The following is a 21432-nucleotide window of genomic DNA, read 5'->3' on the forward strand; positions in this document are numbered from 1 at the left end:
TTTGTGTCCGCTCACAGCAGTCAGGTCACAGGTCACAGCGTTGTCACGTTACCAAAACAAGTAGAGTAGGAGGAAAATCAGCGAGAGACCAAAAATGTATGTTACTTGAAGGATGCCAGGAATATGTTGTGCTGCTGGCTGTGATACCAGTCGACAAAGAAACCCCGGACGGAAAGGATGTAGACTGGCGGAATAAATGGTTGGCTGCGATAAGAATCTGATTACGGTACACTCAAAAGCTTGTGGTTTGAGCTGATGTCAGTCACTAATTAACTATTATTCATACCTACTCTTGTTGTGGTGTGGGTCCTTAAATATAATACACGCTCACCGGCCACTTCATTAGGTAACACTTGCAATCCAATCCAATGGTTATGCCATAAATGCTATTTTTATGAAGCTTAACTTTATACATTTTGGGTTTTTGTTGACATTGTCAAAAAGGTGATAATTATACATTATGTTTATTATAGAGGTCATAGTGGATGGTGCTGGTATACTGGAGTGCATTATATTGTGTGGTGTTCTCATAATTTTGCCCAATCCATTAACATATATTAGATTAAAATATTATAGGGTGACCATATTTTGATTTCCAAAAAAGAGGACACTCGACCAGCCACGACATAGCCTACTTAAATGATACTCTCAGTTTACTCAAAGATGCCTTATAATTTTAATATATTTAAAATTTATATGTATGGATAGAAAATTCAGTTATATTACAAAATAATATCTCTCAAAGACAGAAATTCAGATAGGACCCAATAGGGGACACACACACACACACACTAGAGTGTGGCTACCGATCCGACGGGTCGGGCTGGGTTTGGTCAAAAATGTAGCTATAAATTGTATTCGGGCACGGGTCAGATTTGGTCAGCTTTCAGTGAAAATGTAGTGTAAAAATAAATAAAATCCTATTGTCTGTCCTGTTTATTGCTTGGGCACTGTTATTTACATGACAACACCTGAACATAACACACACAGACACACATTGGCTGTTTGTTTCTACCTCTCCCCTCTCTGGAAGCCTCGGACCCCCAGCCGCCCGCCTCCGCCTTGATTAAACGCTGAAAATAAAATAAAAGAGAGAGACAGGTTTTTCCTATTTTATCTTATTTTGTTTTATTCCTCCCTCTCCTCTCGCTAGAAGCGTCGGACCTCGCGCCTCCCGCTCCCGTCTCAATCACGGAGGTCTCCCTCTCCGCAGCTGAGCACCCACGGCGCACGCCCAGCCTGTTAAATAGCCTGTAACCACTGTGTGACACAAACTCAGTGCTTTGGTCATTAAATAATGTCGGGCTCGGTTCGGGTTCGGACAGAAATATGCTGCCTGTGCCGCACTCTGACACACACACACAAACACAAGGAAAACCGGACATTATCGTCAGTTTATAAACACCCCCTGGACGCCCCGGACGGGACGTGAAAAGTGGACATGTCCGGGCAAAAGAGGACGTTTGGTCAGCCTAAAATATTAGGAACACTTTAATATATTACACTCCAGTACACCAGCACCACCCAGTACAACCTTAATAATAAAGTTTAATTATCACCTTTCTGACAATGCCAACAAAAACTGAAAATGTAAAAAGCTTCATAAAGTAGAATGTATGACAGAGCCATTGGATTAGATTGCATGGGTGAACCTAATGAAGTGGCCGGTGGACGGACGGACGGACACACACACAGCGTGTTGCAGAGGATAGCGGACAAAATACTGTTGAGGGTACTAAATATGGGTCGCAACCAATAATGGAAATTTTTAACAAATATCATCTCTCCGTCTCATTTAAATGTGTGGTGTGTACTGCCATAGCGAAACTTAGGGGTACGGTCAAATCGGACACAAATATGGCGGCGGTCTCGTCGACATGACGTCACTGGTACCCATGAATAGGTCACTGCCAGGCCTCCCTACGGGGCTGGGAGGGAATCATCACAGTATACCCACTACAATAAACTAGACTACACCACTGATTAATTGATCAAGTTTTGTGATATATCGCTCAATTTCCGGGGCTTTAATGTGCAAAGTGAACTCTGATGACCTGAAATCAGCACTGGCGCCATCCATTTTCACTCAAGGACTGCCAACATGGTGGTGTAAACAAACCGAGTCACGTGACGTCCGGAGTTCTATACAGCTGATTAAAATCTGAATTGAGTTATTTTGCACTGTTATTTTGGAGACCCCCACAAAGCTCAGTTTATAGTTCGAACCCTGCCTGTAAGATTGCCAGTATCAGATGCTGAGAAAATGTTGTTAGTAAGCTTTTATAATGCTGTAGTTGTGGAGTGATAAGGTCTGAATGCAGATTGGAATGGTGAAAGAATATTATTAACGTTAAGGTACTGAGATAATTGATTAGATACTAGTTTTTCAAATATTTTGACAGTAGAGCAAATAATTTAAATTGGTCTGTAACTGCTAGGATCAAGGCTATCACCTCCTTAAAAGATGGGAGTAATGCGTGAGTTTTTCCAGATGGCTGGTAACTCACTGGAGGATAGGGACATGTTAAAGAGGTCAGGTAATTTGATGTACCTGGATTCGATCTCATCTAGACCAGTACCAGTATTCGAATTAAGTTTGTTTTTTAACAGACAGAACCTCGGTAGGTGTTATTTTCTTAAAGGAAAAGCTGCTCTAATGATGGGATGACATGTTAAAAGAGCAATCAGAATAGGAGGAGACAGATAGGCATAAGGTCAGAGCAGAAAAAAAAGTGCTGTCTGAACATAAAAGCAGATAGGTGAATTAAGTTCAAGTGTCAAGTTATTGACTCAGAGTGGTTGAGCAGTTGCACAGTTTGATGGCCACAGGCAGGAGTGACTTCCTGTGGTGCTCTGTGGTACATCTTGGGGGAATAAGTCTTGCACTAAATGTGCTCCTGTGTCAACAGTTAGTTTGCAATATAGTAACCTTAAAGTAGATGTCTGTCTGCTGATTATGATCACATTACAATCTTAAAGAACCCAATGATTACAAGAGGTCCTGACAGTTTACAATTATTTCTTGAACACAATAAAACAAAGCCTACACAGTATTATTGTGTAGGCACACTAATGCAATACCCAGTGGTGAAGGAAGGATTCAGATCTTTTACTTAAGTTAAAGTAGTAATACAACAGTATAGAAATACTATATTACAAGTAAAAGTCCTGTGTTCAAAATATTACTTAAGTAAAAGTACAAACATATGAGCATCAAAATATACTCGAACAAAAAGTAAAAGTAGTTATTCAGATTGGCCCTTTTCAGAATATACTTTTTTAGTATTATTAATTACAGGCAAATAATAATATACATAACACAGATGACAACATGACATGACAATTTAGTTTCACAAAACAGAGAAAACCCCCCAAAACAAAACAAACAAAAAATAGTCTTATACAGAACAAAGTGAATAAAAAGGACATATAAAACTTGATAGGACCACATCAGTAATACACATAATTAGGTTGTTAGTCCTAGTCCAAAAAAACTTATATCTATATGGCAGCTAGAGGGTCATTTTAATTCTATAAAGTTCCACTCTTCACTAGAACAAATTTTCTCCCATTTCATGTGGGATACTTTACAATGATTTGTAGCAATAATGTTATTGTCTTTATCAATGTAATCTTGTAAGGATAGAATTTTTGTAAGACTTTTTTCTCCAAGACTTTTCTCCATTTTGCGTTCAGAAGTTATTTTCACAGAATCTTTAAAATTATCTGGAATATGAATTCCCAAAACATCTATTGAGCCATTATTCCTCTTGACTGGAGTTTGGCAGCAGAAGCTGAAATCTGTATCTCTCAATGATCCTATTCTTATAAAAGTGCATTTATCAAAGTTTGATCAAAGTTTAACTTTAATCCATTTAGTTTAGAAAAGAGATTTAAATCATGTATGAGGGCATCTAGTGAAGATTTTTCTGGCTGCAGGAAAAATGTGTCATCATCTGCATATAATGTTATTTTAGTCTATCCCATTTGGTTTAAAACCTGTTACACATGAATTATTAGGGACCGAGCCCTAAGGCAGAGGACTGCTCACAGAGCAGTCCTCGCCGAAGGCTCTGCTCACAGAGTCGGTCTATTGTTTTTGCTGCGTTTATTATTATTATTCTATATTAGGGACCCAGCCCGAAGGCAGAGGACTGCTCACAGAGCAGTCCTCGCCGAAGGTGAGGACCCTATTGTTTTTGGTGCGTTTATTAGGGACCGAGCCCGAACGCAGAGGACTGCTCACAGAGCAGTCCTCGCCTATTGTTTTTGGTGCGTTTATTATTATTAGGGACCGAGCCCTAAGGCAGAGGACTGCTCACAGAGCAGTCCTCGCCAAAGGCGAGGACCCTATTGTTTTTGCTCCGTTTATTAGGGACCGAGCCTACAGACAGAGGACTGCTCACAGAGCAGTCCTCGCCAAAGGCGAGGACCCTATTGTTTTTGGTGCGTTTATTATTATTATTAGGGACCGAGCCCTAAGGCAGAGGACTGCTCACAGAGCAGTCCTCGCCAAAGGCGAGGACCCTATTGTTTTTGCTCCGTTTATTAGGGACCGAGCCTACAGGCAGAGGACTGCTCACAGAGCAGTCCTTGCCAAAGGCGAGGACCCTATTGTTTTTGGTGCGTTTATTATTATTATTAGGGACCGAGCCTACAGGCAGAGGACTGCTCACAGAACAGTCCTCGCCGAAGGCTCTGCTCACAGAGTCGGTCTATTGTTTTTGCTGCGTTTATTATTATTATTCTTTATTAGGGACCCAGCCCGAAGGCAGAGGACTGCTCACAGAGCAGTCCTCGCCGAAGGTGAGGACCCTATTGTTTTTGGTGCGTTTATTAGGGACCGAGCCCGAACGCAGAGGACTGCTCACAGAGCAGTCCTCGCCAAAGGCGAGGACCCTATTGTTTTTGCTCCGTTTATTAGGGACCGAGCCTAGAGGCAGAGGACTGATCACAGAGCAGTCCTCGCCAAAGGCGAGGACCCTCTTGTTTTTGCTGCGTGCGTTTATTAGGGACCAAGCCCAAAAGCAGTGGACTACTCACAGACCAGTCCTCGCCAAAGGCGAGGACCCCCCCTATACTTTTTGCTGCTTTTATTCTCACAGACCAGTCCTCGCCGAAGGCGAGCACACTATTGTTTTTGGTGTGTTTATTTATTATTTCTTTCTTTCTTTCTTTCTTTCTTTCTTTCTTCCGCCGCCTCTTTGAACTGGAATTTGACCCCCTAAACATGCTCAAAAACTCACCAAAATTGGCACGCACATCAGAACCGGTGAAAAATTTTAGAAAATCATGACATTAACCCCTAAAGTGCCAAAATGGGCTCTCTAGCGCCACCTAGGCACACAAAAATGGCCGCCACGGCCTGTAGGAACGTCGTAGAAACATGAAACCAAAAGTGGCGTGTTCGTCTCATGAAGGCCTAAAAATCACCCCTGACCTAAATCCAACAGGAAGTGAGCTATTTGCCCTTTCAAAGTAAGATTTTGCCTTAAAACTGCCTTTCCTAAAAAATCTTCTCATACAGCGCTTATCCAATCGGCTTCAAACTTGCACAGATGACAGATCAACTCGTTCTAATCAAAAGTTATTCGTAACTTTTCCATTACTCGCTTAGTTTGGATTTTATGGCCTCCATAAGGTGAGATGTCAGAAAAACATCCTGACGATCTTCGAAAGCTGTCCCATAGGAAATGAATGGCAGCAGGGGGAAGAAAGACACCAATCTTAGGGCTTTTTCTAGCATTTACAGCGTCTCCATACTTTGTGTTACAGACTCCATTCCAACTCTCAAATGTTGCCACAGGTCTCATCTATTCACTCATGTTTTCATCTTTTCCATATCTTTTACCGTTTTTGATCTGTGCCTCTCAAAGTACCATGAGCAAAAGTGGAGAAATTCTCAGTTTACAATGGGTGTGTATTGCACGGAATGCTGTGAGCTAGAGTGGAGAGGGCTCTAAAAATCGTCTAAAACTTTTGTCTTTAACTCGCTGCCATGGCCACATTTTTCACTGTACAGACACAATTTATACCACAAAACGTAGGAAAATTTGTCCAGCTCACAGATATGTTGACATGGAATCTCTCACACGTACACATTTTTGCTGAGTGGCTCCAAAGCGAAGGGAGCGCTGATTTTTTTCTCATTCACTCCCATGTAAACTCTGAGGAGAAATTTCTGGAAACAGCTGGGGTGCAACACATATTAAACTCGCTCCCCTGACCACATTTTTGACTCGAGAAATATAAAACGCGACACGTGCATTCACGAGACGTGGCTGTCTCTCAAAATCACTTTATTTTCTTGCTTGGACCAACGGTTTGGGTATGCGAAGCATTTGTTCGAGGAGTTAAATCCCTTTATAAACAGCCTTTGGTGATCTGCTTTCCTGACGTGTCTGTGTCTGCCACAGGTGCAGGCAAGTCATTAATCGCCATGACAACGGCTGCACACACAGACACAGCCACAGGGTTCTCTGGTCTGTGTGTCTCACAATCTTTAAAGGACAGATTACAGCAGCAGAAACTTCATTTGAAACAGAACACACACATTATTAACCCCTAAAGTGCCAAAATGGGCTCTCTAGCGCCACATAGGTGCACTAAACTGGCCACTGCAGCCCATAGGAATGTCGTATCAAGATCAAACCAAAACTGGTGTGTTTGACTTACAAATCACGCGTTGACACCCATGACCTAATTCCAACAGGAAGTGAGCTACTTGACCTTTCAAAGTAAGATTTCACCTCAAACGTGCTCTTAAAAAAACACATCTCCTCCTACACCGTTTATTGTATCGGCTTTAAAGACGCACACATGACAGCTCAACTGCTGCTAAACAGATCTTCTGTATAACTTTATCTCTCTCATCATCACATTTTTTTCATGATTGGACCAACCATTTGGGAATGGGAAGAACTTGCTCGAGGAGTTAAATCTCCACTACAACAGGTCTCTCTCTGTGTTCTGTCACTCTCTCTCTGCTCTTCTCCCAGGTGCACCTACTTCATCACCATGGCAACCGCTGTCACACACAAACTCACAGAAACATGATGTGTGTGTGTGTCTAAATCTTACATGCAGATATGACAGGGGCAGAATCTCCATTTTGACCCTTTAGGTGCCAGAGTTTATTGAGCAAAAAAAATTCCATTTTCATTTCCACATTTCAAAAGGCTGTGGCTTGAAAGTGGTGAGACATAAAGGCATACTGTAAATGAGAAAACTATTCATCATGACCCAAAGTTTGTCATGGGAGTAAATTAACTCATCTAATTTGCATTCCGTGATGTCACTAGGCGGCGGCCATATTGGATTTCATAAATCTCAGTAAAACAGCATTTTGAACAGATTCACGCAGTAGATTTCTTTTGTTTTGTGCTGTTTTTGTTGTCTCTTCCTCAAAATAAAGGAAGAGGAATCTGATGGGAATAAATTAACTCATCTAATTTGCATATCGTGGCATCACTTATCCATACCTACAGCTACAGAAAGCATTCAAACATCAAAACGTTCAGCTCTGTAAGTATTTTCTGATGTTTGTGGCAACATGTTTGATATTTCTAAATGATTCACAGTGACGACATAAGCTGGGGCCCAAAACGGGCGTGAGTGCGAGGTCCCGCCAAACGCTGCTTGCAGCTTTAATTATTATTATTCTTTCTCCCGCCGCCTCTTTGAACTGGAATTTGACCCCCTAAACATGCTCAAAAACTCACCAAAATTGGCACGCACATCAGAACCGGTGAAAAATTTAGAAAATCATGACATTAACCCCTAAAGTGCCAAAATGGGCTCTCTAGCGCCACCTAGGCACACAAAAATGGCCGCTACGGCCTGTAGGAATGTCGTAGAAACATGAAACCAAAAGTGGCGTGTTCATCTCATGAAGACCTAAAAATCACGCGCTGACACCCCTGACCTAAATCCAACAGGAAGTGAGCTATTTGCCCTTTCAAAGTAAGATTTTGCCTTAAAACTGCCTTTCCTAAAAAATCTTCTTCTCATACAGCGCTTATCCAATCGGCTTCAAACTTGCACAGATGACAGATCAACTCGTTCTAATCAAAAGTTATTCGTAACTTTTTCATTACTCGCTTAGTTTGGATTTTATGGCCTCCATAAGGTGAGATGTCAGAAAAACGTCCTGGCGATCTTCGAAAGCTGTCCCATAGGAAATGAATGGCAGCAGGGGGGAGAAAGACACCAATCTTAGGGCTTTTTCTAGCATTTACAGCGTCTCCATACTTTGTGCTACAGACTCCATTCCCACTCTCAAATGTTGCCACAGGTCTCATCTATTCACTCATGTTTTCATCTTTTTCATATCTTTTACCGTTTTTCATCTGTGCCTCTCCAAGTACCATGAGCAAAAGTGGAGAAATTCTCAGTTTACAATGGGTGTGTATTGCACGGAATGCTGTGAGCTAGAGTGGAGAGGGCTCTAAAAATCGTCTAAAACTTTTGTCTTTAACTCGCTGCCATGGCCACATTTTTCACTGTACAGACACAATTTATACCACAAAACGTAGGAAAATTTGTCCAGCTCACAGATATGTTGACATGGAATCTCTCACACGTACACATTTTTGCTGAGTGGCTCCAAAGCGAAGGGAGCGCTGATTTTTTTCTCATTCACTCCCATGTAAACTCTGAGGAGAAATTTCTGGAAACAGCTGGGGTGCAACACATATTAAACTCGCTCCCCTGACCACATTTTTGACTCGAGAAATATAAAACGCGACACGTGTGTTCACGAGACGTGGCTGTCTCTCAAAATCACTTTATTTTCTTGCTTGGACCAACGGTTTGGGTATGCGAAGCATTTGTTCGAGGAGTTAAATCCCTTTATAAACAGCCTTTGGTGATCTGCTTTCCTGACGTGTCTGTGTCTGCCACAGGTGCAGGCAAGTCATTAATCGCCATGACAACGGCTGCACACACAGACACAGCCACAGGGTTCTCTGGTCTGTGTGTCTCACAATCTTTAAAGGACAGATTACAACAGCAGAAACTTCATTTGAAACAGAACACACACATTATTAACCCCTACAGTGCCAAAATGGGCTCTCTAGCGCCACATAGGTGCACTAAACTGGCCACTGCAGCCCGTAGGAATGTCGTATCAAGATCAAACCAAAACTGGAGTGTTCGACCTACAAATAACACGCTAACACCCATGACCTAAATCCAACAGGAAGTGAGCTATTTGCCCTTTCAAAGTAAGATTTCCCCTCAAACGTGCTCTTAAAAAAAAACACATCTCCTCCTACACCGTTTATTGTGTTGGCTTTAAAGACGCACACATACCAGTTCAACTGCTGCTAAACAGATCTTCTGTATAACTTTATCTCTCTCATGATCACATTATTTTGATGATTGGACCAGCGGTTTGGGAATGGGAAGAACTTGTTCGAGGAGTTAAATCTCCACTAAAACAGGTCTCTCTGTGTTCTGTCACTCTCTCTCTCTGCTCTTCTGCCAGGTGCACTTACTTCATCACCATGGCAACCGCTGTCACACACAGACTCACAGAAACATGATGTGTGTGTGTCTAAATCTTACATGCAGACATGACAGGGGCACAATCTCCATTTTAACCCTTTAGGTGCCAGAGTTTATTCATTTCAACATTTCAAAAGGCTGTGGCTTGAAAGTGTTGAGAGATAAAGGCATACTGTAAATGAGAAAACTATTCATCATGACCCAAAGTTTGTCATGGGAGTAAATTAACTTATCTAATTTGCATATTGTGACGTCACTAGGCAGCAGCCATATTGGATTTCATACATCTCAGTAAAACAACATTTTGAACATATTTACATAGTAAATTTATTTTGTTTTGTGTTGTTTTTGTTGTCTCTTCCTCAAAATAAAGGACGAGGAATCTGATGGGAATAAATTCACTCATCTAATTTGCATATCGTGACATCACTTATCCATACCTACAGCTACAGAAAGCATTCAAACATCAAAACATTCAGCTCTGTAAGGATTTTCTGATGTTTGTGGCAACGTGTTTGATATTTCTAAATAATTCACAGTGACGACATAAGCTGGGGCCCGAAACGGGCGCGAGTGCGAGGTCCCGCCAAACGCTGCTTGCAGCTTTAATTATTCTTTATTCTTTCTCCCGCCGCCTCTTTGAACTGGAATTTGACCCCCTAAACATGCTCAAAAACTCACCAAAATTGGCACGCACATCAGAACCGGTGAAAAATTTTAGAAAATCATGACATTAACCCCTAAAGTGCCAAAATGGGCTCTCTAGCGCCACATAGGTGCACTAAACTGGCCACTGCAGCCCGTAGGAATGTCGTATCAAGATCAAACCAAAACTGGTGTGTTTGACTTACAAATCACGCGTTGACACCCATGACCTAATTCCAACAGGAAGTGAGCTACTTGACCTTTCAAAGTAAGATTTCACCTCAAACGTGCTCTTAAAAAAACACATCTCCTCCTACACCGTTTATTGTATCGGCTTTAAAGACGCACACATGACAGCTCAACTGCTGCTAAACAGATCTTCTGTATAACTTTATCTCTCTCATCATCACATTTTTTTCATGATTGGACCAACCGTTTGGGAATGGGAAGAACTTGTTCGAGGAGTTAAATCTCCACTACAACAGGTCTCTCTCTGTGTTCTGTCTGTCTCTCTCTGCTCTTCTCCCAGGTGCACCTACTTCATCACCATGGCAACTGCTGTCACACACAAACTCACAGAAACATGATGTGTGTGTGTGTGTCTAAATCTTACATGCAGATATGACAGGGGCAGAATCTCCATTTTGACCCTTTAGGTGCCAGAGTTTATTGAGCAAAAAAAATTCCATTTTCATTTCCACATTTCAAAAGGCTGTGGCTTGAAAGTGGTGAGACATAAAGGCATACTGTAAATGAGAAAACTATTCATCATGACCCAAAGTTTGTCATGGGAGTAAATTAACTCATCTAATTTGCATTCTGTGACGTCACTAGGCGGCGGCCATATTGGATTTCATAAATCTCAGTAAAACAGCATTTTGAACAGATTCACACAGTAGATTTGTTTTGTGCTGTTTTTGTTGTCTCTTCCTCAAAATAAAGGAAGAGGAATCTGATGGGAATAAATTCACTCATCTAATTTGCATATCGTGACATCACTTATCCATACCTACAGCTACAGAAAGCATTCAAACATCAAAACGTTCAGCTCTGTAAGGATTTTCTGATGTTTGTGGCAACATGTTTGATATTTCTAAATAATTCACAGTGACGACATAAGCTGGGGGCCGAAATGGGCGCGAGTGCGAGGTCCCGCCAAACGCTGCTTGCAGCTTTAATTATCTGTTGATCTTTCTGATGCACAATTCAACCTGCAGAGAGTTTTCAATAAAGGACATTACAAACTGTTATTTGTGAGACCGTGCTGTATTTGGGTCCTACCACACCCCCTGACATTGAGAATTTCACCAAGGGATCAATAAGGTTTTACTTTTATCCATAGTATACATATCATATGTAATGGTTGAGTTAATTTGTATTAATAATCTGAATCTGCAAAGTAACTAGTATCTAATGTTGTAAAATAAATGTAGTGGAGTAAAAAGTTTAATATTGGTTGCCAAAATGTAGTAGAGTAGAATTATAACCTAAAGTAGCAAAAAATTGAAATAGTCTATTCAATTCAAATCAATTTAATTCAATTTTATTTATAAAGCTCAATATCACAATTTGCCTTGGGGATCTTTTCAACATATGACACCCTCTGTCTTAGGACCCTCACAGCAGATAAGAAAAAGCTCCTCAAAGTAACTCAAAATTGTACTTAACTAAGTACAGTACTTGAGTAAATTCCACTGCTGGTACTGAGTCACATAGCCTAATAATCATTCTGTGATCAGGATAAAACATCAGAATAATTACATCATAGCCTCTACATCCCTTTGTTGAAATCAAAGTAACGTTTATTTTATCATCATACAGTATATTTTTGTAGTACTCCCTAATCTCTGAAAATGCCCCATTTTGTCAAACACTGAACAGAACATAAGTCACAAAAGGTCTCAATAAATCATACAAAAGCATACCTGCAATGTTGTGCATGACTTGTCTTTCCTGGTTGGAGTGAAAAATTTTCTTTTCTCAATCTCATGGATGGGTTGTTTACATCAGTGGATTATTTGCCTCTGTTAGGAGCGTGGAGTGTCAGTGCTGACCAAAGCCCTGGAGCAGTGCCTGGCTGTCAGGGGGGGTAAGGGATATGAGGTGCTGACTGACAGCATGACCCTTCCCATGTCCAAGGAGATGTCCCAAGATGTCATTGAGATCCTCAAGACACTCTTCAACATCACCCACATGGCCCACAGGCAGAAGCCAGATGAGGTAATTCCTTGAAAACACACAAATCAGTTTAACACCTCACAAACTCACCATCTCACTACAGTACTACTGAATTTCATAGAGAGCTTCAACTCTAAAACACCATGCCCTCAGTTGGATCAAAGAAACTAGTGAAACCCACACTGTTTTCACCCTAATGTTGGTGGTGGATTTGACAATTTAAGTGAGAAAGGGCTCTCCTCTGTTTAGCCCCTTTCAGATATGTAATGTTTAACTGTGCTAACTTCATCTATGTGTTATATTAAAGTACATCAAAGTAAAATTCAACTTTAATACAGTTGGGGTGTTATTCCTGTAGCTGGGTCACCACCCTTTATCAGTTATGATAACATTGTACTCACCAAAATACAATATTGAGCAAAGTAAGACACAAGCAGTCAGATGATGACAACATGTAATGCTGGGTTCAGACTACACAATATCAGCCTGATTGATTTTCTTTTTGTCTTCCATGACTTCTCCGTCACAGCCGTCACTTTGACCAGTAGAAACACTGAGTGATGTGCTGCCATAAACAACTGTGTGTCAACAACACCTCAGACTTTTTGATATTTCTTCTATGGATGTTACCATGACAGAGTAAAAAAGGAAAAACGATGGCATGAAATAGCAGAAGCACTTTAGTAACCTAGTGAGTGCTGCCATTAGCATCAAGCTAGCAAAGAATGTTGTTTCTTCATAATGGAGGATATACGGAATAAGATTAACAAATAGTGTCTGGGCCTTTACTTACCAAAACTGCAGTGGGTACCGGCTTCATTTGAAACAGACTACATTAGAAACTGGATTTCTCATTCCCTCTGTATTTTTCTATTTTTATTTTTAATTCATTATTTGTCCTGTTCAAGTTAATGCATTGCACCATCATTTCAAACTCAACATTTCCTATATCTGTTTAAAATTATAAGTCCCTCATAATTTCAGTTAAGATAATCCATTTTCTAAAATGCTTTAATTGTGAAACAAGAACTTCTTGTGGATGATTCAGTGACTTGCATAGTTTGCAATTGGTATTTCAAATGTCGCTCCTGTCATATGGTGGCACTTTTTATGTTACTACAAAAAACAGTTCAGCTGGGAAATGAACAGGCATAGTGACTGAAATAATTATAATAATAACAATAATAATAAGAAGAAGAAGACGAGGAAGAAGAAGAAGAATAGGAATAATAACAATAGTAATAATAACAGCAAGATTTTATGACTCCATAATGGCCTAATCTGACATACTGACTGTCAGAACAGACAAAAATGTTGTGTAGTCTGAACTCGGCATAAGGCAAAGTCTTATTATTTTACTGTCTTCTGATGATGTCGTACAATGCTGTAATCATTAACATTGGGCCGATATTAAAAAAAAAATAAAAAATCAAAAACTGGTTTGATATTATGCCAAACACTGGACAGGACAGGTAGACCGAATTTTACTAGGTGTCACACTTGACTTAGCAGCCCGCCTGAGTGAGAACAGAATGTTTCCATGTCCTAACTGTTTTGCCTTTCATATTATCAGAGCTCTTTGTCCATGTTGAATCCATTAAATATTGGCTTCTGTTACATCGCTTAAACAAACCACATAGCTATAGGCTGTGTACTCCAGATCAGACTTGAGATGTCACCACTGAAAAGATGGGTGAGTAGTCTACTTCCTACTTTCCTATGTTTATAATGTTCAGTTCAATTCAATTCAATTCAGTTCAATTCAATTTTATTTATAAAGCCCAATATCACAAATCACAATTTGCCTCACAGGGCTTTACAGCATATGACATCCCTCTGTCCTTAGGACAATCGCAGCAGATAAGGAAAAACTTCCCCCCAAAAAAACCCTTTAACGGGGAAAAAAAACGGTAGAAACCTCAGGAAGAGCAACTGAGGAGGGATCCCTCTTCCAAGACGGACAGATGTGCAATAGATGTCGTACAGAACAGATCAACATAATTAATTAACTAACAGTAATCCGTATGACACAACAAGACAGAAAGACAGACAGAAAGAGAGACAGCGACAGACACAGAGAGAGATGCAGGACAGACGGTAATGACAGTAGCTTACAACAACATTAATGAATGTAATAATATTATAGTTATAATTCTGGGTATTGTGGTACAATATGTTGAAGGTATATATTAATATCTGATAGTATACATATGTGACAATAATCATATGTGTATAATAACAGTAGAAGTATGACTAATGATAACAGCAGCAACAGGAGGCATCTGGCAGGACCACGGCAGCAGCACACCCACACACGTCACACTATCCAGGCACTGCTGCGATATGAGTTAACCTGCGAGACAGTGGAGCACAAAGACTCTGGAGAAGAAGCCGAGTTAGTGACATGCAGTACGGCCGAGTTAGTAAGATGCAGTAACAGGAGAGAGAGAGAGAGAGAGAGAGAGAGGGAGAGAGAGGGAGAGAGAGAAGGAGAGAAAGTGCCTGGTGTATTAAAGGAGGTCCCCCGGCAGACTAGGCCTAAAGGCCAATTTCCACCAGATGCGTGTTGGTTGCGTCTCTGCTCCGGCACGGCAGCGGAGCTGATAGGATTCAATTCTAGTCAATGTGTGTGTTTCCACCGGCTGCGGCTGTGCTGCGTTCCGGCTCCATCACAGCTCCGGCAGTCCGGAGCCCTCCGCAACAGATACGCAGGACTTCTATTTTTGCCGGACGCCGGAGCACAACACAGCAATTCAGCACAGAGCAGATCATGCGGGGCAGGAAGTCGTGCACAGAAACACAATAAAACATCCGGTTAATTTTCAAAACAAAATACACAGTGTTCACGGTGGATCATATTTCCCTGCACTACACCTTAAAAACTATATAATGGGCAGAGGCAGGCCTGAAGTCAACAGGTCAGAGGTTTTCAGACGTCATTTCACCCCGTGAACACCATGGACGAGGAGATATTAATCATGGCAGTGCACTGAGATGTCTTCCGGCGGAGCTGCACCACTCCGTACAGCAAACGCAGCCGGTGGGTATTGACGGACGGCGGAGCACGCAGTGGATAACCAGCGCTGCTGTTCCGCAACGGACACGCATCCAGTGGAAATCCGGCGTAAGTCAGCCTAACTAGGGGCTGGTACAAGGCAAGCCTGAGCCGGCCCTAACTATAAGCTTTATCAAAGAGGAAAGTCTTAAGTCTAGTCTTAAATGTGGAGACGGTGTCTGCCTCCCGGACCGCAACAGGAAGATGATTCCACAGGACAGGAGCCTGATAGCTGAAGGCTCTGGCTCCTGATCTACTTTTGGAGACTTTAGGGACCACGAGTAACCCTGCATTCTCAGAATGCAGTGTTCTGGTGGGATAATATGGCACTATGAGCTCTCTAAGATATCCAGCTCACCAGTGACGGAGCCTGACCATTTAGAGCTTTATAAGTTAACAGTAGGATTTTAAATTCAATTCTGGATTTTACAGGGAGCCAGTGCAGAGAAGCTAAAACAGGAGAAATATGATCTCGTTTCTTAGTTCCTGTTAGTACACGTGCCGCTGCATTCTGAATTAGCTGGAGAGTTTTTAAAGACTTACTAGAGCTACCTGATAATAGTGAGTGACAGTAATCCAGCCTAGAGGTAACAAAAGCGTGGACCAATTTTTCTGCATCTATTTGGGTCAGGATAGGCCTAATTTTCGCAACATTACGCAGATGAAAAAATGCAGTCTGTGAGGTTTGTTTTAAATGAGAATTAAAAGACAAATCTTGATCAAATATTACACCGAGGTTTCTTATGGTAGTGCTAGAGGCCAGAGCAATGCCATCTAGAGAAACTATGTCATCAGATGACAATGTAACAATGTAATGTTACTTTAAACAGAAAACAAACGTTTCATGTTGTGATATTTACTGGAAATGACATATGTATGTATGCAATAGGCTACAGCCAACAGCAAGTAGTTAAGCTTGTTATTAGCTATGGACAATTAGTCTTCCAGAAACACTCAGCTCCATCTCCCTCCAGTCAGCCACTTTATTTAGGTTTTTGGAATGAAACAAGAAGTAATCATGTCGATAATTCCCCAGTTTAACTGAATCAGCTGTTCCTTTTGAGGGGCCGTACAAGACATATTTCATTCTCACCCTCTCACACACATAAATTCTCCTTACACATACATATATTTTCACTCTCATATTTATACATTTTCACTCTCATATTTATATATTTGAACACACACATTAATACATTTTTCTCTCATATTCATATATTTTATGCACACATTCATACACTTTGCTCTCATGCACATGCAATCATGTATACATTTAATACTATAAGTAATATATGTATGTAAAAGGAAAATGTATGTATGTTGAAAGAAAATATATGTATGTAAGAGAAGAATGTATGCATGTGTGAGTGAGAGTATAGTGGAAACGGAAGGAGTATAATGGAAACGGAAGGCAGTCCATTTATCGTCTACATACTCCATGCATAAATGCGAACAGCGTCTCTCTTTATGGGGAAACATGCTTATTGTTTCTGCTGCGGGGTGGGGGTGCTGCAGGTATTTAATAACCTCAGGCAGATATCTTCTAACGTTAGTGTCTTTTGTATATTTTGTTATGATCCTTCCACTGTAGCTCTGCAGGGAAACACTGTACAGGGGAATAAAAAGTGGGAAGCAGTAACTTCATTGATTATTTAAATCTCCAGATACACCAAGTATATGCGCATTTACGCACGAGGCACAGCAACGTTACTTCATTGATTATCTATCTATTTTTTTAGATTCAATTTTATTTATATAGTGCCAAATCACAACAAAACATAGAGCAGGTCTAGATAATACTATCTACCTAGGCCATAAGCATAGCCGATGCCAATGTTTTGAGATGCAGTAGGGGCAGATAATATAGATATAACAATAAAGGCGAAAAACAAGTAGGTTTCTGGTTTTGGTTTAATTTCTGTATCAATTAGCCATTTGAAGACGAAAATGGGAAAAGCACGTGGATTTCCGTTTTTTCTCATTCACACGAAAATCGGAAAATTAAAATGATGCATTGTATATTTGTATATTTGTTTATCCTGTTATAAAACAAGTTAAACAAAGCTGTGGACGGAGGGTACACCAATAGTAGCGAAACATTCATAGTTCGCATCTAAGTTTAACATAATGTTGAAAGTTGAAAAAATATATATATGAACAAGTTATGGCATGAGATGTATAATGCTTCATAAACAATGGTAACTTAGATGGTGATCTCCTTCCTTTCTCGGTCATGTTGATCTTTTTCTTTCCTAATCATTTGAGTTTGTGAATGGTGCGTAAATATTGCCGCCGCAATGACTTGTGGGATGGAATTATCTCCTTTCCTATCGCTTAGGAAGATCCGATGTATCCTGTGCTAAAGGAGATCTGAAAGGAAGCATTGAACCTCCTTTCCTTAGTGTTTAGAGAATTCAAACAGCTCTTATCATGGCGGCCACTAAAATACTTCCGGGTCATTTCACTCAGCTAGGAACCTTCCTAAGCAAAAAAGACTTTCCAACCGCAGCCTATGTTTATGCATCCATCCATCCATCCATCCATTTTCAACTGTTTATCCGAGGCCAGGTTGCAAGGGCAGCGAGCTGAGCAAAGTACACCAGACACCCCTCTTCCCAGCAATGCTTTCTAGTTCCTCCTGGGGGACCCTGAGGCATTCCCAGGCCAAACGAGATATATAATCCCTCTAGCATGTTCTGGGTCTGCCTTCCACTGGCTGGACATGCCCGTAACACCTCGCCCCAGAAGGCATCTAGATCAGATGCCTGAGCCACCTCAACTGGCCCCTTTCTACACAAAGTCCCTTTGGCCTCTTTATACCTGTCTGCTTCTTGAGGAGTTTCCTGGGTCAATCAAACCCAAAAGGACTCCTGCTTCAGCTTGACAGCTCTGAGGCTGCTACCATGACAGGCTTTAACAACTTTAGGCCCACACAATGATCATATTTCATGTCCCCAGCTTCCCCTGGGATGCAAGAAAAAGTCTTCTGGAGGTTTGAATCGAAGTCCTTGTGGATAGGTGCCAGAACCAGACATCTACAGCTCTTTACTTGAGTACCCAAAACATATTGTTGCATATGTAATGAAACTACAAAGTTAAACACTTACCTTTGGCCTATAGAGTTTTTGTACTAGCTACACTGGAAACACCTTTTGCTTGAACATGACATTTGTTATGGGCAATCTATACTGTAACTAGCACAAAAGTCCAATGGCTAAATATTACTTGGGTTCAGATCAGTCACACTGTTCCTCCCAATCACTGCCCTCCAGGTTTCTCCTTCACTGCCCACTCAGTTGCATAGAGGCAACCCTCTCGTCCACTGGAGTATCCCCACCCAAGCACCTTTCACTCTGGGTGAAAAATCGAGCCCTTATCCAGGTATTTGGTTCTGGAAACAGTGCTTTAGATAGAGGAGAGCCTTACTGGACCTAACTGATACCACTCCTCTTTTGGCACCTGGCTTCCCCTCTAAGCCCTGTTTTTACCCTCTGCCAGAATGGCAATGCACCCAACCCATAAGGTGATCACTCCACATTTCCTTCTTTCTAAGCCCAACCAGACCCTATGAGGTTTATGCCAGACCAACAGCCACCAAAAGTTCCAAAAAACCCCTGCTTCCTACATATCCCATAATGTAACTCAACAGTGTCTTTGATTGGACCTTCCGTTTTTGGTAAATGCTTGCCAGAAAGTCTTTCAAACACCACCAGCACATTCTGACTAAAACCTCATCATATATTGACGTTAGGTCATCCACTTTCCATGCTGAGATATAACGTGTGGTTGGTGATCTGCTTGTTACATGCATTGTCTGTTTTCAAAATACACTTCTGTTTTCACAGAAAATGTACAATTTGCATATAGTCTCTTTCAAAATAAATGCACTACGTCAGTACAACACCGCAAAGTGAGTGAGTGAGTTTAGGCAACAAAAGCATGTGGTTAGGTTTTGGGAAAGAAAACAGGGTCTGGCTTTACAATCCTACGGGAAACAAACGCTGGCATCCCAGGTGAAAGTTGGTGGTTGTTGGACCCATCCACACCCCTCCCACCGAACCTAATTAACCTTAACTCAGACTTAATTTTTGTTGTTATCCCACTGCATTTCACCCTGACGCGGCTGGGCACGGTTAAATAATAACAGTGAATGGCCGCATATCATGCCGACGTGAAAGGGCAGCATTTTTTTCGTCTGTGTCTGACTCAAGTCCGACCAAGCACCAGTTTTCGAGAACTTCAGAGTGAAACTGGGTTGGCACCACACCCAAAGCTTTAAAATAATCTTTTTCAGACTTTCTTAGACTTAGTGTTAAGTTAACTGACCTTTATGTGGATAATGGCCTTTCAAGTGTCCCTTTAAAAAGAGTAGGGCATGTTTTTTTTCAGGAGGATGCTGCTCTATATCGTCACCTAGCAGCTGTGCTGCGCCACTGCTTGTTGCTGTCATGTGATGGAGAAGACACGTTGGAGGAACTCCAAGGGTCAGACCACTGTTTTGCGCCTTTAAACATAATAGGAATGGACATTTTATTAAACTTCCACATTCAAGTACTCGCAAAAAAAAAAAAAGAAAAAGAAAAATCTAGTCTAAGAATAGTAAATATAAATGTAAATTGGCCAACAACAGAAAAAAAGTGCAATTTGAAATTAATTTACTGAACAACCATGTTTCAGTGAGCCTATTAACCATAAATTCAAGGTTAACATGAAAAAAAAACAGCAAACTTTCTGTTGCTGCTGTAATGGTTATACAGGTTAGATACAGCACCGGAGGACAGTCTCCGAATCGCTCTCTTCCTGGTCAGTTCAACATCTGCCTGATTAACAGCAGCAGCTGCTAACATCCAATACTGAGCTGTTTAATGGTCCCGACAAAGTCAAAGGGACACTAAGTACACTGGTCAAAAGAATTAAGGAAACACTTAATCCACAGATCAGATCTTGATGAACAAATTATTCAAGTTGAAAATCTTTACTGATGTACATTGTATGATTTGTTGAGAATGAAATGACATAACAACAGTCAGTGGAAACCAAAATCATCAACCCACTGAGGGCAGGATTCAAAATTACACTGAAAAAGTGAAAGTAAAAACCAGTAAAGTAAAAACAAGTAAAAACTTGTCTATAAATCCAAGTAAAAACTTGAAATCACAGGCTGATCCAACTTGTGTGAATTTTATCACAGCAACTCATAATGTGAGTCAGTAGTGTGTATGGCCCCTGCGTGCCTGTATGCACTCCTGACAACGTCTGGGCATGCTCCTGATGAGTCAGATGGTGTCTCATTCCAGACCTAGATCAGGGCATCAGTGAGCTCCACTCTCTGTCGGTACTTGGCGGTGTCAGAGGCACCAATACATAACATCCCATAGGTGCTCATTTAGATCAGGGGAACGAGAGGGCCAGTCAGTGGCATCAGTGCCTTGATCATCCAGGAAATGTATACACACACTCTGGCCACATGAGGCCAGGCATTGTCCTGCACCAGGAGGAACCCAGGTCCCACTACACCAACGTATGGTCTGACAATCGCTCTGAGGATTTCATCCCGGTACCTAACAGCAGTCAGGGTACTGTTGGCTATGACATGGAGGTCTGTGTGACTCTCCAAGGATATGCCTCCCCAGACCATCACTGACCCACCGCTAAACGGGTCATGCTGGATGATGTCAAAGGCAGCAGAACCTTTACCACAGTGTCTCCAGACTCTTTCATGCCTGTCACATGTGCTCAGTCTGAACCTGCTCTCATCTATGAAGAGAACTGGGCGCCAGTGGCAGACATACCAATTCTGGTGTTATATGGTGAATGCCAATCAAGCTGTGAGTGCAGGTCTCACTAGAGGACATTGGGCCCTCATGCCACCCTCGTGGAGTCTGTTTGTGACAGTTTGGTCAGAAGCATGCACACCAGTAGCCTGCTCGAGGTCATTTTGTCAGGATCTGGCAGTGCTCCTCCTGTTCCTTCTCGCACAAAGTAGCAGATACCTGTCCTGCTGCTGTTTTTGCCTCTTCGTCACACCTTTTGTCACTTTCATTTGC

The 21432-nt window shown here is 41.4% G+C and overlaps 1 protein-coding gene across 1 annotated transcript in view; it reads left to right on the forward strand.

Moving 5' to 3' along the window:
- Positions 1-21432, forward strand: part of LOC117268273 (chaperone Ric-8A) — a 63635-nt gene that overhangs the window by 35040 nt on the left and 7163 nt on the right. Inside the window, exons 7-8 of the mRNA XM_078161423.1 lie at positions 12184-12372; positions 19775-19869. Of these exons, the coding sequence (XP_078017549.1) occupies positions 12184-12372; positions 19775-19869 (284 nt within the window). The remainder of the gene's footprint in view (positions 1-12183; positions 12373-19774; positions 19870-21432) is intronic.

The sequence above is a fragment of the Epinephelus lanceolatus genome, chromosome 18 (genome assembly GCF_041903045.1).
Source record: "Epinephelus lanceolatus isolate andai-2023 chromosome 18, ASM4190304v1, whole genome shotgun sequence".
NCBI lineage: Eukaryota > Metazoa > Chordata > Actinopteri > Perciformes > Serranidae > Epinephelus > Epinephelus lanceolatus.